The sequence below is a fragment of the Salmo trutta genome, chromosome 31, assembly GCF_901001165.1.
Source record: "Salmo trutta chromosome 31, fSalTru1.1, whole genome shotgun sequence".
Classification (NCBI taxonomy): Eukaryota; Metazoa; Chordata; class Actinopteri; order Salmoniformes; family Salmonidae; genus Salmo; species Salmo trutta.
This window is the reverse complement of record NC_042987.1, coordinates 10,300,910-10,319,789: the sequence shown is the minus strand read 5'-3', so window position 1 is coordinate 10,319,789 and position 18,880 is coordinate 10,300,910. Positions and strand designations below refer to the sequence as shown.

The 18,880-nt window shown below is 44.1% G+C and overlaps 1 protein-coding gene across 1 annotated transcript; it reads left to right on the top strand.

Moving 5' to 3' along the window:
- The first annotated feature begins 11,917 nt into the window (after window positions 1-11,917).
- On the top strand, window positions 11,918-12,922 carry LOC115169172 (proteasome subunit beta type-11). Its single transcript, XM_075074266.1, is given in 3 exon segments — window positions 11,918-12,182; window positions 12,185-12,407; window positions 12,470-12,922. Coding segments are annotated over 3 exon segments (933 nt in total). The 3' UTR covers window positions 12,915-12,922.
- Window positions 12,923-18,880: the final 5,958 nt, after the last annotated feature.

Genomic DNA, 18,880 nt, shown 5'->3' with positions numbered 1-18,880 from the left:
CGTTCAAAACAACTGGGAGCTCTGAAAAATACAAGGTCAGATCATGACGTCAGTGATCTTCTGGTCGGTAAGTTGGAGATCTAGAATGAGGCCAGAGTTCCTGAGTTGGAATTCTGAGTTGGATGATTGTTTAAATGATTTTTCCCGGTCTGAGTTGTTCCCAGTTGTTTTGAACGCACTGAAGACGGAAGTTAGAGATTTCCCAGTTCCGAGTTCCCAGTTGTTTTGAAAGTGGCACCAGTTGTCTTGAAAGCACCTACAGAGGGGTTGGCTGACAATGTCACGGAAATGATGGCAGGCTTCAATAGGGCTAAAGGAAGTGGCCGTGTTCGAGAGGATCAAAACTGCAATGTGTCATGGGTAAATTGTGACTGACTGACTGATCTACAAATAATAATGAGTCCTTATTTATGATACAAGGTGATTTGTAGATCAGTCAGCATGCAGTCGTTTTGATGCTTTCAAACATGGCAGGTGTGTTGTTGTGATTCTGGATGGAAATGTAGCTAGCAACAATGACAATAATTTGTTGATGTTGCTGTACGTGATCCAACACGTTCATAAAAGCGTACCTAAAGAAGTCCAATGGCACTTCTGATAATCAAAGCAACTAGATCACATGCATTTGACTGACAGCTCAGAGTGATCACTAGTTTTTTTTCCCCCATTGAAATGTAGAATTACATTTATTGTGTTAGTGTGTTGAATGGATAAATGGTGCTGGAGAGAATAGCAGCCGTTTTACGAGCTCCTGACCAATTGTGCAATTTTTTGTGTTTTTCTTCTTCTTAAAGTTTTTTGTAATGTTTCTGCCATCACTTCCTATGACTGAAAAGAGCTTCTGGACATCAGAACAGAGATCACTAATCAATTTGGATGAGGATTTCTACTTCAATGAGTCGGAGGCAGAAGATATATTGCTCATCCTAGACATGGACCAAATGCCCGATACTCGGAAAAGGAAGAGGCGGCATTACAGAGGCTGGCGTGTGGGATACCTGATGAGACTTCGACGGTGAGTTGATAAAATGCTTTTGCCCTCCATTCTATTGGCGAACGTGCAATCACTGGAGAATAAACTGCACGAACTCCGTTCGAGACTATCCTGTCAATTTTTTTTTTAATTAAATTTTTAAAAATGTATTTCACATTTATGTAACCAGGTAGGCTAGTTGAGAACAAGTTCTCATTTGCAACTGCGACCTGGCCAAGATAAAGCATAGCAATTCGACACATACAATATCACAGAGTTACACATGGAATAAACAAAACATACAGTCAATAATACAGTAGAACAAAGAAAACAAAAAGTCTATATACAGTGAGTGCAAATGAGGTAAGTTAAGTCAATAAATAGGCCATGGTGGCGAAGTAATTACAATATAGCAATTAAACACTGGAATGGTAGATGTGCAGAAGATGAATGTGCAAGTAGTGATACTGGGGTGCAAAGGAGCAAGATAAATTAATAAATACAGTATGGGGATGAGGTAGGTAGATAGATGGGCTGTTTACAGATGGGCTATGTACAGGTGCAGTGATCTGTGAGCTGCGCTGACAGCTGGTGCTTAAAGCTAGTGAGGGAGATATGAGTCTCCGGCTTCAGAGATTTTTGCAGTTCATTCCAGTCATTGGCAGCAGAGAACTGGAAGGAAAGGCGGCCAAAGGAGGAATTGGCTTTGGGGGTGACCAGTGAGATATACCTGCTGGAGCGCATGCTACGAGTGGGTGCTGCTATGGTGACCAGTGAGCTGAGATAAGGTGGGGCTTTTCCTAGCAGAGACTTGTAGATAAACTGTAGCCAGTGGGTTTGGTGACGAGTATGAAGCGAGGGCCAACCAACGAGAGCGTACAGGTCGCAATGGTGGGTAGTGTATGGGGTTTTGGTGACAAAACGGATGGCACTGTGATAGACTACATCCAGACTGCAATGTGATCTATAGACTGTAATATCCTATGTTTCTCCGATTCGTGGCTGAACAAGGACATGGAAAATATACATATTTTCTATACATCGGCAGGACAGAACGGCATTTTCGGTTAAATTCAGGGGTGGTGGTGTGTGTCTCTTTGTTAACAACAGCTGTTGCTCGATCTCTAATATTAAGGAAGTGTGTGGAAATTCTACCTTAAACTAATGATGAGGAGAGACAAAATCAATGATCAATCAAGGTATTACTTTTATTAAAAACGTATTATAATGAGGCTGGTCGCCCCACCTACGCAGGTGAAATGGAGTGATGAGTACAGGATCATTTATATAGTCAAGCTACCCCATGCAAGCATCTGCAAAACACGTGACCCTATGTATGTGTGTATGAGGGGGGGTGAAAAGGTTGCCTCAGTCTGTCGCAACTGAGTGAGGACAATAGGGGCCAGAATGACAGGAAGTCACTCCAGACATACTTCCTCTAACAGTAGCTCAACAGTTCCCCCAAGTTGGGCAAGCAAGTGCCTTTGACTGTCGGCCCAGATTATGTATGGTCGTACTGGTCACACACACACACACACACACACACACACACACACACACACACACACACACACACACACACACACACACACACACATATATAAATAAAAAATAAAGGGAACACTTAAACAACACATCCTAGATCTGAATGAAATAAATAATCTTATTAAATACTTTTTTCTTTACATAGTTGAATGTGCTGACAACAAAATCACACCAAAATAATCAATGGAAATCCAATTTATCAACCCATAGAGGTCTGGATTTGGAGTCACACTCAAAATTAAAGTGGAAAACCACACTACAGGCTGATCCAACACAGTAGTGTGTGTGGCCTCCACGTGCCTGTATGACCTCCCTACAACGCCTGGGCATGCTCCTGATGAGGTGGCGGATGGTCTCCTGAGGGATCTCCTCCCAGACCTGGACTAAAGCATCCGCCAACTCCTGGACAGTCTGTGGTGCAACATGGCGTTGGTGGATGGAGCGAGACATGATGTCCCAGATGTGCTCAATTGGATTCAGGTCTGGGGAACGGGCGGGCCAGTCCATAGCATCAATGCCTTCCTCTTGCAGGAACTGCTGACACACTCCAGCCACATGAGGTCTAGCATTGTCTTGCATTAGGAGGAACCCAGGGCCAACCGCACCAGCATATGGTCTCACAAGGGGTCTGAGGATCTCATCTCGGTACCTAATGGCAGTCAGGTTACCTCTGGCGAGCACATGGAGGGCTGTGCGGCCCCCCAAAGAAATGCCATCCCACACCTTGATTGATTTACCGCCAAACCGGTCATGCTGGAGGATGTTGCAGGTAGCAGAACGTTCTCCACGGCGTCTCCAGACTCTGTCAGGTCTGTCACGTGCTCAGTGTGAACCTGCTTTCATCCGTGAAGAGCACAGGGCACCAGTGGAGAATTTGCCAATCTTGGTGTTCTCTGGCAAATGCCAAATGTCCTGCACGGTGTTGGGCTGTAAGCACAACCCCCACCTGTGGACGTCGGGCCCTCATACCACCCTCATGGAGTCTGTTTCTGACCGTTTGAGCAGGCACATGCACATTTGTGGCCTGCTGGAGGTCATTTTGCAGGGCTCTGGAGGAACCCACTCATTACCTGTATTAACTACACCTGTTTGAACTCGTTACCTGTATAAAAGACACCTGTCCACACACTCAATCAAACAGACTCCAACCTCTCCACAATGGCAAAGACCAGAGAGCTGTGTAAGGACATCAGGGATACAATTGTAGACCTGCACAAGGCTGGGATGGGCTATAGGACAATAGGCAAGCAGCTTGGTGAGAAGGCAACAACTGTTGGCGCAATTATTAGAAAATGGAAGAAGTTCAAGATGACAGTCAATCACCCTCGGTCTGGGGCTCCATGCAAGATCTCACCTTGTGGGGCATCAATGATCATGAGGAAGGTGAGGGATCAGCCCAGAACTACACGGCAGGACCTGGTCAATGACCTGAAGAGAGCTGGGACCACAGTCTCAAAGAAAACCATTAGTAACACACTACGCCGTCATGGATTAAAATCCTGCAGCGCACGCAAGGTCCCCCTGCTCAAGCCAGCGCATGTCCAGGCCCGTCTGAAGTTTGCCAGTGACCATCTGGATGATCCAGAGGAGGAATGGGAGAAGGTCATGTGGTCTGATGAGACAAAAATAGAGCTTTTTGGTCTAAACTCCACTCGCCGTGTTTGGAGGAAGAAGAAGGATGAATACAACCCCAAGAACACCATCCCAACCGTGAAGCATGGAGGTGGAAACATCATTCTTTGGGGATGCTTTTCTGCTAAGGGGACAGGACGACTGCACCATATTGAGGGGAGGATGGATGGGGCCATGTATCGCGAGATCTTGGCCAACAACCTCCTTCCCTCAGTAAGAGCATTGAAGATGGGTCGTGGCTGGATCTTCCAGCATGACAACGACCCGAAACACACAACCATGGCAACTCCGTAAGAAGCATCTCAAGGTCCTGGAGTGGCCTAGCCAGTCTCCAGACCTGAACCCAATAGAAAATCTTTGGAGGGAGCTGAAAGTCCGTATTGCCCAGCGACAGCCCCGAAACCTGAAGGATCTGGAGAAGGTCTGTATGGAGGAGTAGGCCAAAATCCCTGCTGCAGTGTGTGCAAACCTGGTCAAGAACTACAGGAAACGTATGATCTCTGTAATTGCAAACAAAGGTTTCTGTAACAAATATTAAGTTCTGCTTTTCTGATGTATCAAATACTTATGTCATGCAATAAAATGCAAATTAATTACTTAAAAATCATACAATGTGATTTTCTGGATTTTTGTTTTAGATTCCGTCTCTCACAGTTGAAGTGTACCTATGATAAAAATTACAGACCTCTACATGCTTTGTAAGTAGGAAAACCTGCAAAATCGGCAGTGTATCAAATACTTGTTCTCCCCACTGTAATGTTATCTTGGGGTTCCATCCATCACTCCCATCATAGAATATCACAGGGTTTTATGGAGTGCGGGATGTTTATTTTATATGTATGGGAAGTAGTGGTAATTCTATAGGTTTTTCTGAGAGGCTAGGGAGTCCTTGATGTTGTAACGGCCGTCGTTCAAATGAGACCAAGGTGCAGCGGAGGATGTGTTCATCTTACAAGATATTTGAATAACCGAATGAACACTATACAAAAAGAACCAAAAAATGACCAGCAACAGTTCTGTCAGGAACAAACTAAACAGAAAACATTCACCCACAATCCCCAAAGGAAAAACAGGCTGCCTATGTATGACTCTCAATCAGCAACAACGATCTACAGCTGTTCCTGATTGAGAGCCATACACAGCCGAAACAACGTAACACACCAACATAGAAAAAGAAACCTAGAACGCCCACCCATGTCACACCCTGGCCTAACCAAAAATAGAGAACAAAAAACCCTCTCTATGGCCAGGGCGTTACAGATGTCCGAGAAACCAATGTTTTTGGAGTTCCGCTGGGAGTATGTTTGCTGCTTGGTGGCGGCGGAGAGTTGTTGAAAACGCATATGGAGTGATTGATGCGAGTACCTAAGAATTTCTAATGTTATATATAGATTCTGTGAATATATGAAAATATGATGAATTGTATGTGTGTATAGTCGATTACTAGAGATTTGATAAAGTAATAATGGGAATAATTATGACATGCAACTTAAACAACCCATACGTAGACATACGTAAGGGGTGTAAAAAAAATCTGAAATGTTCAGAGTGTTCTCTTTATGGATCATTTGATAGAGATAAGGTTAAAGCAGTATATGACTGTCTACAGGATCTGGGAGGTAAAGGTATGTCCACTTTTGGTAAAAGTATGGGGAATTGACTTACACAATGAAAATATAAAGCTTATGGGATTTTCTCCGCCCGGGTAGTACATTTAAAGAAAACTGCCCATAAGGCCTAATAATTAGTTTTTTTTCGCACTAAGAGAGGAGTTGCAATATTTGTCGAATAAACCCTTTTCCCATACAGTTAGAGCGAATTAAGACGGAATGTAGATGTAACTTGTAATGACGTATAAAAAAAACGAATTAAGTTTTTCCATCAAATTAATAATCATTGTGGAGCAAATGTGATGTAATAAAGTAATTTCATTATGTCACAAGGGAAAATATTATCTGTTTTTATTGACCTCAACAGATCTCTTTCCAAAACTCGTTGACTGCTAAATCCCCTTTGTGCATGTGAAATCTTTGCAAAGAAACACTTTTCTGGTAATTGTGTCATTATTATGTGCCAGACGTTAAGACCGCAAACCATTATAATTGGGTTATTTGCGGGATTTACTTGTCATTTCAATAGCATTGGGTCTATGGTACTGACAAAAATCTGTGTTTCTGATTGTAATTCAACTATTACCATGGTTTGCTTAGCTAGATACAGCAGCCAGTGTTTGTTTTACGATGTAAACTGAACAATTTAGCAGCTTGTTTAGTTCAAATTGAAAGGCTAATTTATTCAACATGAATAGCGAGGCGATTTCTTGGTAATACGTTTTTGTATTTCGTATTTGGTATTTTATTAGGATCCCCATTAGCTGTTGCAAAAGCAGCAGCTACTCTTCCTGGGGTCCACACAAAACATGAAACATAATACAGAATGACATAATACAGAACATCATTAGACAAGAACAGCTCAAGGAGAGAACTTCATACATTTTTAAAAAGGCACACGTAGCCTACATATCAATGCATACACACAAACTATCTAGGTCAAATAGGGGGAAGGAGTTGTGCTGCGAGGTGTTGCTTTATCTGTTTTTTGAAACCAGGTTTGCTGTTTATTAGCACAATATGAGATGAAGGAAGTTCCATGTAATAAGGGCTCTATATAATACTGTATGTTTTCTTGAATTTGTTCTGGATTTGGGGACTATGAAAAGACCCCTGGTGGCATATCTGGTGGGATAAGGGTGTGTGTCAGAGCTGTGTGTAAGTTGACTATGCAAACAATTTGGGATTTTCAACACGTTAATGTTTCTTATAAAAATAAGAAGTGAGGCAGTCAGTCTCTTAGCCAAAAGAAAATGGCATGCATAGTATTTATATCAGCCCTCTGATTACAATTAAGAGCAAAACGTGCCGCTCCGTTCTGGGCCAAATGCAGCTTAACTAGGTATGTATTTTTTATTTCACCTTTATTTAACCAGGTAGGCCAGTTGAGAACAAGTTCTCATTTACAACTGCGACCTGGCCAAGATAAAGCAAAGCAGTGCGACAAAAACAACAACACAGAGTTACACATGGGATAAACAAACGTACAGTCAAAAACACAATAGAAAAATCTGTTTGCAGTGTGTGCAAATGAAGTAAGGAGGTAAGGCAATAAATAGACCATAGTGGCAAGGTAATTACAATTTAGCAATTAACACTGGAGTGATAGATGTGCAGATGAGGATGTGCCAGTAGAAATACTGGTGTGCAAAATAGCAGAAAAATAAAAACAAATATGGGATGAGGTAGGTAGTTGGTTGGATGGGCTATTTACAGATGGGCTGTGTACAGCTTCAGCGATCGGGAAGCTGCTCTGACAGCTGATGCTTAAAGTTAGTGAGGGAGATATGCGTCTCCAACTTCAGTGATTTTTGCAATTCGTTCTAGTCATTGGCAGCAGAGAACTGGAAAGAAAGGTGGCCAAAAGAGGTGTTGGCTTTGGGGATGACCAGTGAAATATACCTGCTGGAGCGCATGCTACGGGTGGGTGTTGCTATGGTGACCAGTGAGCTGAGATAAGGCGGGGCTTTACCTAGCAAAGACTTATAGATGACCTGGAGCCAGTGGGTTTGGCAACAAATATGTAGCGATGGCCAGCCAACGAGAGCATACAGGTTGCATTGGTGGGTAGTATATGGGGCTTTGGTGACAAAACGGATGGCACTGTGATAGACTGCATCCAATTTTCTGAGTAGAGTGTTGGAGGCTATTTTGTAAATGACATCGCCGAAGTCAAGGATTGGTAGGATAGTCAGTTTTACGAGGGTGTGTTTGGCAGCATGAGTGAAGGATGCTTTGTTGCAAAATAGGAAGCTGATTCTAGATTTCATTTTGGATTGGAGATGCTTAATATGAGTCTGGAAGGAGATTTTACAGTCTAGCCAGACACATAGGTATTTGTAGTTGTCCACATATTGTAAGTCAGAACTGTCCAGAGTAGTGATGCTAGTCGGGTGGGTGGGTGCGGGCAGCGATCGGTTGAAGAGCATGCATTTAGTTTTACTAGCGTTTAAGAGCAGTTGGAGGCCACGGAAGGAGTGGTGTATGGCATTGAAGCTCGTTTGGAGGTTTGTTAACACAGTGTCCAAAGAAGAGCCAGATGTATACAGAATGGTGTCGTCTGCGTAGAGGTGGATCAAAGAATCACCTGCAGCAAGAGCGACATCATTGATATATACAGAGAAAAGAGTCGGCCCGAGAATTTAACCCTGTGGCACCCCCATAGAGACTGCCAGAGGTCCGGACAACAGGCCCTCCCATTTGACACACTGTACTCTATTTGAGAAGTAGCTAGTGAACCAGGCGAGGAAGTTATTAGAGAAACCAAGGCTGTTGAGTCTGCCGATAAGAATACGGTGATTGACAGAGTCGAAGCCTTGGCCAGGTCGATGAAGACGGCTGCACAGTACTGTCTTTTATTGATGGCGGTTATGATATTGTTTAGGTCCTTGAGCATGGCTCAGTGCACCCGTGACCAGCTCGGAAACCGGATTGCATAGCAGAGAAGGTGCGGTAGGATTCAAAATGGTCGGTGATCTGTTTGTTCACTTGGCTTTCGAAGACTTTAGAAAGGTAGGGCAGGATGGATATAGGTCTGTAACAGTTTGGGTCTAGAGTAACTCCCCCTTTGAAGAGGGGGATGACCTCAGGCGCTTTCCAATCTTTGGGAATCTCTGACGATACGAAGAGAGGTTGAAAAGGCTAGTAATAGGGGTTGCGACAATGGCGGTGGATAATTATAGGAAGAGAGGGTCCAGATAGTCTAGCCAAGCTGATTTGTAGGGATCCAGATTTTGCAGCTGATGAAGATATTGATAAGGAGGATGGATGTCAACTTGGTGAGGGTTGACAGTATGTGAATGGTAATGTGTTGTTAGTGGGGTTTTTTGGATGACACTAATTATGCCATGTTTTAATAAATTGAAGAAGCTGAGGTTTCAACAGAAGTTTAAATGATGAGTAGAGGGATTGAGCCTTGAGATTGAAAAATAGATTCGCTCCGGTTGAAAGCAAGCGGGCTGTAAGGGACGCAGTGGGACATTTGGAGCAGAGGTATGAGACCGAGGTAAAGTTGGTTTTATATTCACACAACACAGACATTCAACAGACTTTCATCAGTTACAAGGCACAACAGTCCTTTATTTACACGTCTCTAATTTAACAACAAATAGTCCCCTTCCAGTCATTTTCTACTTTGGCTTTGTTGAAGTCCTTCTTTGTCATCCCCAGACAAGCTGAATTGTACCATCTCCTGAGGTAATAGATTGAACTGTTCAACACTTACAGCCAAATGTTTAATACCCCGGGTATTCCCCAGAACACATTCTGGAAAGTCTATAGATCCAGTGGTCAGTGTTCACTTCATTAGGTACAACCCCCTTTGTTGATGAAACTGGGAAAGGAGATAAACATCATGACCCCTCCTACACACATTCTGAAATTGCATTTTTGTTCCCCCCCAGTTTTATTATTGCATTGTGATACAAAAAGTGGCATTGGTGTGCTTTAGGACCATGCAGCCTCAGAGCGGTTGAGATGAGTTAATAAGTAACAAACATCTTTGTTATGGCAAGCCTAAATAAGATCAGGAGTAAAAATGTGCTTAAGAAGCAACATAATAAGTTGCATGCACTCACTCTGTGTGCAATACTAGTGTTTAACATGATTTTTGAATGACTACCTCATCTCTGTACCCCACACAATTATCTGTAAGGTCCCTTAATCGAGGAGTGAATTTCATACACAGACTCAACCATAAAGATCAGGGAGGTTTCCCAATGCATTGCAAAGAAGGGCACCTATTGGTAGATGGTGTATTCATACACCCAGTCACTTCAAAGATACAGGAGTCCTTGCCAGAAAGGAAGGAAACCACTCAGGGATTTCACCATGAGGTAAATTGTGACTTTAAAACAGTTAGTTTGATTGATGTGATAGGAGAAAACTGAGGCTGGATCAACAACATTGTATTTACTCCACAATACTAACCTAATTGACAGAGTGAAAAGAAGTAAGCCTGTACAGAATACAAATATTCCAAAACATGCATCCTGTTTGCAATAAGACACTAAAGTAAAACTGCAAAAAATGTGGCAAAGTAATTCACTTTATGTCCTGAATACAAAGCATTATGTTTGGGGCAAATCGAACACAACACATCACTGAGTACCACTCTTTATAGTTTCAAGCATGGTGGTGGCTGCATCATGTTATGGGTATGCTTGTCATCGGCAAGGATTAGAGAGTTTTTTAAATAATAAAAATAAACGGAATAGAGCTAAGCACAGGCAAAATTCTATAGGAAAACCTGGTTCAAACATTGGAAAACCAGCGAGATGTATACTGAACAAAAATATAAACACAACATGCAAAAATGTATACGATTTTATTGAGTTACAGTTCATACTGTATTAGGAAATCAGTCAATTTAAATGAATTAATTAGGCCCTAATCTATGGATTTCAAATGACTGGGCAGGGGTGCAGCCATTGGTGGTCCTGGGAGGGCTACTTGGCAGCCAGTCCTACCCACTGGGGAGGGAAAGCCAATCAAAATGAGTTTCTCCCCACAAAAGGCCTTCATTATAGACAGAAACACTCTTCAGACAGAAAGACAACATTTGAGAGAAACAAGCTTTTTGTGCTTATGGAACATTTCTGGGATTTTTTATTTCAGCTCATGAAACATGGGACCAACACTTTACATGTTGCGTTTATATTTTTGTTCAATATATATTATCCATGTCCTGGTTCACCCACAACGCCAATAAACATAGAATATTACAGTTCTTTAGGTAGCATTGACTGGATAGCCTCGAGCGGAGCTCGTCCAGTTTGTTCTCTAGTGATTGTTTGTTCGCCAATAGAACGGAGGGTAGAGGCGGTTTATTTGATCGTCAGGATGCCGGCTTGTTTGCCTCCCTTGCACCGTCACTTCCTCTTTCGATTCCAACATTTGAGCTTTTGGGACCCAAAATAATGATTTGAATTACCTTCAAATATAACTCATAGGTATAACATTTAATGTGAAACACAAAATGTAATGAGGACATGTTTATTCAAGTGCAAGTGTCACATCACTAATGTGGCTCCATTGACAAGCTGCTTCAGCAGAATAGACCCTGTAAGTTAGTGTTTGTAGAGTCGCTTCTCTGCATCATATTACTCACCATCAAAACAGAAGCACTATCATATATCGCCAAATCAAGCAAAAAGCTTGTAAAAACAGTCTGTCTGTGTGTGTTTGTGTGTGTGTGTGTGTGTGTGTGTGTATGTCAGTCCCCTATATAAAAATACTTCAAGTTCACTGTCATTGTATTTGGGGAGAGTCAATACTAAGCAAGACTGTCATATACAAGGCCGTAAAAATGGATTCCACTGGGAGAAAAATAGAACAATCCTATGGACAGTTTCTCTGGATTATGGGTTTCTCTGAGATGTTAAATTGTACTGCCTCTCCCTGTTAAGAGATTGCACTGAGCATCAACCTTTTACTCAAACTCAAGGGACAGTGAATCTGTTTTGTCGGGACATTGAGTCTGTTATGTGATCAACGTTTATTGCATTGATGTCAACCACAATCCATCAGCCAGAGACAATCATAATCGCTTTACAAGACGTCTGTAGCTTTCAGGACACCCCGATGTCTCACAGGTGGAACACTCCTGCCTCACTCTGTAGACCTATGGGAGATATCACTCCTCTCCTGGACATGGCTGATGGAAAGGAGCCTTGTTTGGGGTGGATTTAAATCTGAGAAAGATGGAGGGGTCCCTCTGCATTCTTTCATACCTACCCCTCAGAGCTCTGTTTCTTTCTGCTGTGACAACAGACACTCGTCCCTTTCCTCCCTGTCCACCTCCTCATCACCGCCCACCCGCCGCCCATTCCCTTTGTCTCACGGAACCCTGGCCTTTCTGTTCCAAGGAGGTGTTATAGCAGCAGCAGACACACATGCCAGCTGCTCAGGGCTTGTCTCCTGCCCATCCACTCCCATTTACTGGTCACCACTTCAGGCAGTGGTGCAGACTGCATGCTATTGGAGAGAATCCTGGCTAGAGAGATCCGCCTTTACCAGTTACGCCACGGCTGCCGCTTGTCAATCACTAGCTCTGCCAAGCTCCTCACTCATATGTTGGAGCCATTTAAGGGGACTGATGTGTGTGTGGCAGCCATTCTATCTGGCTCGGATGTAGAGGAGGTTAGGGTGTAGATATTCAGGGGACAAAACGTTGATAGGATAGGATCAGGCAGAGACAGCATCTCTCCAGCAAAAGTACCCCTTGAAGAGACAGGAATGTCTGCAAGTGATTCTTGCAGGATGACTTGACTGGCAGTGCCAGTGACAGAACAAGACATGCAGTAACTGACGGGAACCTGACAATATCCCTTGTCAGTGATCGTTGTGGCCCAAAGCTCATCTATGTGTGCAGTGACGGCACCCGTCTGCAGGGAGAGTTTTTCTCAGTGGGCTCAGGTTCGCCTTATGCCTATGCATTACTGGATGGAGGGGTCCGGTGGAGCCTGAGTGAGGAGGAGGCAATCTCATTGGCCAGAGAAATTGTGAACAGGGCCACACACAGGGATGCATATTCAGGGAACTGTGTGGACCTCTTTCACATCACTGTCCAAGGATATAGCCACAGAGATAGGGAGGATTTGAGAGAGGAGTACCACAGAGAGAGGGAGAGGGTGCTGAAGATGGTGAAAGAATGAATGAAAGGAGGAGAGGGAGGAAAAAAGGAAATTTGAATAGGGAAAGATGCATGGGGAAAGGGAGAGGTTAGAGCTGGGGAGAGCGTTGCCTGACAGACTGTGATACCTTTGGTTGTTGTTTGGAACATTTCCTCTCACAAGCTCTTCAAGCCAGAATGTTGAATCAAAGGTCCTTTCAACTTACTCTACCAGTTGTCTGTGCGGTGGGTAGGAATTTGAGAAAAAATATCCTCAGGAAAGTATTATTAAACCGACTTACCAAACACTGGTACTACCGTTGAGATTTCTAGCACCTGGCACATGCACAAAACAATGTAAACACCTGCATTACTTCAGTTAGTACGCATGTATTGCTTGCATGTACTTCCGTCTTAGACGCCTTAGATGATGAGCAAACAAATTGTGATAGCCACACAATGGTTTTGAAGAGACCCGTGTTTTGAAGTCGGTTTAATATTACTTTTCTGTAGATATTTAGTCTCACATTTCTACTCACAAAAGGACAAAGTCAGCATAGAGTAAGTTCAAATTAAATTTTATTCAACATTCGTGACAGTCAAGGGATGTCAATACAAATGAACCTGACTATGTTGTCCAAGGGTCAGCATAGGAAAGTCAGGGCTAGGGAGAGGGTAGGAGTAGATTAGAGAAAATAATTTGTGTCAAAAGAGGATCAAAAAGATGGATGAAGAAGACTGGCCACTTTATGGGAGAGAGAAAGTAAGATGCATGCATGTATGTCTGAGCACTATGAATCGTAATGTAATGCGTGTGTCAAAAAACATAATTTCTGTTATGTAATATTATGCATAAAAGTACCATGCATGCAAACATTCATTTGTAACAATTCAGTACAGGGTGAGGGTAGGCAGGGGTGTCATGCACCCATTATTTTAGAGGGGGCACGAATTACGTGAGGATAGGGGGTGTCGGAGAATTTACAATTTTTCTAACAAATGAAACAGATTTTTCATGCAGTCTAGAACCTTAATCATTATGCTTAATTCTATGTAAAAAAAAAAAAAGATTCTGCGTAGGTTATCTAAGCATTCAATTGTCATTTTAATTAATAATGCACATTGATTTATTTCAGAACTTATGCCATTTTGAATAATCGATGAGGGGTGTTGACGTCAACCATCTGTATTCAATGGAGAGTGAGATGCTTTGCTAGCCTCAAGAATATGCATAGAGCGTCTCGAAGTTCAACAGGGACAACTCCGATATAAAGTGTTTTTTTGCCGGGATGTCACGTGCATCACACTTATATCAGTACACTCGTAACAACCTAAACATGACCAAACTTCTACTCGATCAAATCATCCTAACGTATCAAAATAGCTATTCATTTTTATCTTGACAAATTTCGGCTTTCTCTCATTGCCCCCATACAAAACTCCTCACTTGGCGGTCTGCCAAGTTATTTTCGCATGGACAGATTTTGACCTACTCTCGCTCTTCTTCTCTGGTAGAAAGGAGATAAGGGCTGCTACAGTTTGCCAGTGGCAGATGACTCCAATGAGAGTTGTGTGGGGAGGTGAACAGAATTGCTTCTACCAAGAGAGAGAGCTGAAGGTTTTCTGCCTCGACGGAGGTAGAACATATTTGAGTTTGGGGGTCTTTTTTCTGTGTGCAGCCACTGCTCATGCTCTCAAAATATTGGCTCCCGGAGAAGACACGTTTCCGAGGTAGGAAGGACGATTATGAGATGGAGTTACGTTGGGATGCCACCGGCCCGCAATGAAAGAGGAATATTGGGACAGGGACACAGAAAGGTAGATTTCTGAGGAGGAATGGATGGGAAAAAAGAGGAAGAAGAGATCGAAGAGAATGAGGAAAGCAGAGGTTGGATTTGAATTTGAGGAAGATTGCGATAGAAATGAAGATGGGGTGTCGAAGAGTGAAGTGAGGTGGAAGGTGTGGTGAAGAGCTCAGAACCCGAGCCTGGCATCAAAGAAGAATCTGGTCTAGTAGGAGCTAGTGGATCCTTGCCTTTTGGCGGATCCTTTTGTCGTGTCTAGGGTGGGTGGGAAGGGAGTTGGGTACAGTTGAATCCGTGAAGGTAACCTGTAGTGGACTTGTTATATTTGTTTGTGTTTCTCCTGACCAGAGGTAGCGGCGCTCCATATCACGCAAATTAGGAACAGGGCACCATGAAAGGAGTGATTTCTGTGGTAGCTTTAAGTGTGGAGGTGGAGCAATTGAAGTTGAAGATTCCTGGTGTTTGTGATGCCCGCCGTTTGGTGCGACGCAGACCCGGTGGTGAGCGTGGTGAAACAGAGGAGTCACAATCAGTCCTTTTTAGTTCTGACTCGATCTTTATCCAACAAAGTCATGTTAGGATATGTCAGTTATAACCTGTTAGAGCTTTTGTGCCGAATCCACTGCACTGTTTCAGGTGCAACGTTTATGGTCATGTCACAGCAGTTTGTAGGAGGGACATTCCAAGATTTGGGAAGAGTGCAGGATGGTATAGAAAAGAGGATTGTAGTTTCGGTGGATAAAGTTGTGGGTGTCAAGTGTAGTGGTGCCCATGTTGATGGGGATCGGAAGTGTCCGGTGCGAGAGAGGCAGGTTGAGGTGGCTAGAGTCAGAGTAGTGCAGAAGGTGTCATATGCTGAGGCAGTGAAGAAAGTAGAGGAGGATAGGTCAAGGGTGAGGGATCCTGAGAGGATCCCAGTGAGTAGTCGATCTGTGCCAGCACAGAGGGATTAGCCAACGAGTGATATATGTCCTAGTAAGGTTGGCTTCTTAGCGTTCATAGTAATGGTTATGAAATCATAGAAAATATACACTGCTCAAAAAAATAAAGGGAACACTAAAATAACACATCCTAGATCTGAATGAATGAAATAATCTTATTAAATACTTTTTTCTTTACATAGTTGAATGTGCTGACAACAAAATCACACAAAAATAATCAATGGAAATTCAATTTATCAACCCATGGAGGTCTGGATTTGGAGTCACACTCAAAATTAAAGTGGAAAACCACACTACAGGCTGACCCAACTTTGATGTAATGTCCTTAAAACAAGTCAAAATGAGGCTCAGTAGTGTGTGTGGCCTCCACGTGCCTGTATGACCTCCCTCCAACCCCTGGGCATGCTCCTGATGAGGTGGTGGATGGTCTCCTGAGGGATCTCCTCCCAGACCTGGGCTAAAGCATGCGCAAACTCCTGGACAGTTTGTGGTGCAACGTGGTGTTGGTGGATGGAGCGAGACATGATGTCCCAGATGTGCTCAATTGGATTCAGGTCTGGGGAACGGGCGGGCCAGTCCATAGCATCAATGCCTTCTTCTTGCAGGAACTGCTGACACACTCCAGCCACATGAGGTCTAGCATTGTCTTGCATTAGGAGGAACCCAGGGCCAACCGCACCAGCATATGGTCTCACAAGGGGTCTGAGGATCTCATCTCGGTACCTAATGGCAGTCAGGCTACCTCTGGCGAGCACATGGAGGGCTGTGCGGCCCCCCAAAGACATGCCACCCCACACCATGACTGACCCACCGCCAAACCGGTCATGCTGGAGGATGTTGCAGGCAGCAGAACGTTCTCCACGGCGTCTCCAGACTCTGTCACGTCTGTCACATGTGCTCAGTGTGAACCTGCTTTCATCTGTGAAGAGCACAGGGCGTCAGTGGCGAATTTGCCAATCTTGGTGTTCTCTGGCAAATGCCAAATGTCCTGCACGGTGTTGGGCTGTAAGCACAACCCCCACCTGTGGACGTCGGGCCCTCATACCACCCTCATGGAGTCTGTTTCTAACCGTTTGAGCAGACACATGCACATTTGTGGCCTGCTGGAGGTCATTTTGCAGGGCTCTGGCAGTGCTCCTCCTGCTCCTCCTTGCACAAAGGCGGAGGTAGCGGTCCTGCTGCTGGGTTGTTGCCCTCCTACGGCCTCCTCCACGTCTCTTGATGTACTGGCCTGTCTCCTGGTAGCGCCTCCATGCTCTGGACACTATGCTGACAGACACAGCAAACCTTCTTGCCACAGCTCGCATTGATGTGCCATCCTGGATGAGCTGCACTACCTGAGCCACTTGTGTGGGTTGTAGACTCCGTCTCATGCTACCACTAGAGTGAAAGCACCGCCAGCATTCAAAAGTGACCAAAACATCAGCCAGGAAGCATAGGAACTGAGAAGTGGTCTGTGGTCCCCACCTGCAGAACCACTCCTTTATTGGGGGTGTCTTGCTAATTGCCTATAATTTCCACCTGTTGTCTATTCCATTTGCACAACAGCATGTGAAATGTATTGTCAATCAGTGTTGCTTCCTAAGTGGATAGTTTGATTTCACAGAAGTGTGATTGACTTGGAGTTACATTGTGTTGTTTAAGTGTTCCCTTTATTTTTTTGAGCAGTGTATGTTGTGGTGGCAGCTGCAGAAAATTATTTGGGAATATGAGATTTGACTTCAGAAGAGATACAGGGTGTGTTGAGTGGTGGTGTTGGTCCATCCCAGGCCGTTGGCATGGTGCAGCAGCAGAAAAGGTCAAAGTAGTGGAATGGGGTGTTGAGTGTAGGCTTAGTTGGAAGGGTGTTTTTGTATGGTTATTTGTTTTGTTTTGTTTTTCCATTTCCCCTCTTAACATGTGTAAATATTTGTATGAACATAACAAGATTCAACAACTGAGACATAAAATGAACAAGTTCCATAGACGTGACTAACATACATGTGTCCCTGAACAAAGGGGGGGGGGGTTCAAAATCAAAAGTAACAGTCAGTATCTGGTGTGGCCACCAGCTGCATTAAGTACTGCAGTGCATCTCATCCTCATGGACTGCACCAGATTTGCCAGTTCTTGCTGTGAGATGTTACCCCACTCTTCCACCAAGGCACCTGCAATTTCCCGGATATTTCTGGGGGGAATGGCCCTAGCCCTCACCCTCCGATCCAACAGGTCCCAGACATGCTCAATGGGATTGAGATCCGGGCTCATAGCTGGCCATGGCAGAACACTGACATTCCTGTCTTGCAGGAAATCACGCACAGAGCCAGCAGTATGGCTGGTGGCATTGTCATGCTAGAGGGTCATGTCAGGATGAGCCTACAGGAAGGGTACCACGTGAGGGAGGAGGATGTCTTCCCTGTAACACACAGCGTTGAGATTGCCTGCAATGACAACAAGCACAGTCCGATGATGCTGTGACACAACGCCCCAGACCATGACGGGCCCTCCACCTCCAAATAGATCCTGCTCCAGAGTACAGGCCTCGGTGTAACGCTCATTCCCTCGACGATAAACGCGAATACGACCATCACCCCTGGTGAGACAAAACCACGACTCGTCAGTGAAGAGCACTTTTTGCCAGTCCTGTCTGGTCCAGCGACGGTGGGTTTGTGCCCATAGGCGACGTTGTTGCCGGTGATGTCTGGTGAGGACCTGCCTTACAACAGGCCTACAAGCCCTCAGTCCAGCCTCTCTCAGCCTATTGCGGACAGTCTGAGCACTGATGGAGGGATTGTGCATTCCTGGTGTAGCTCGGGCAGTTGTTGTTGCCATCCTGTACCTGTCCCACAGGTAAAGGATGGCAACAACAACTGACAAGACAATTGTGAACAGAGGGCACATATATACAATTAATAATCAGGGGAATTGGAATCAGGTGTGTTTAATGAGACAGTTCAGTGACGCCTAGAGGCCAGTGACATAGACCCCCGGAACTGGTGCATGGAATGAGCAGCAGTACCAGGGGAATCCGTGACAATGCATCAGACGCAAAAAGGTTGATGTCGCCCTAATACAAGAAACCCACCTAAAACATTCTGATGTCTGTAGATTCCAAGATAGATACTATAAATGTGTTGCTCATTCCTCAGCCACTAACAAAACGCAAGGTGTTTTGATATTATTTGATAGAAAACTACGTGTTCAGGATGATTGTTCTGATAATGATGATGCAGGACATTAAGATGTGTTTCCCCTCAATCTACTGTCCAAACATACCTGATTCT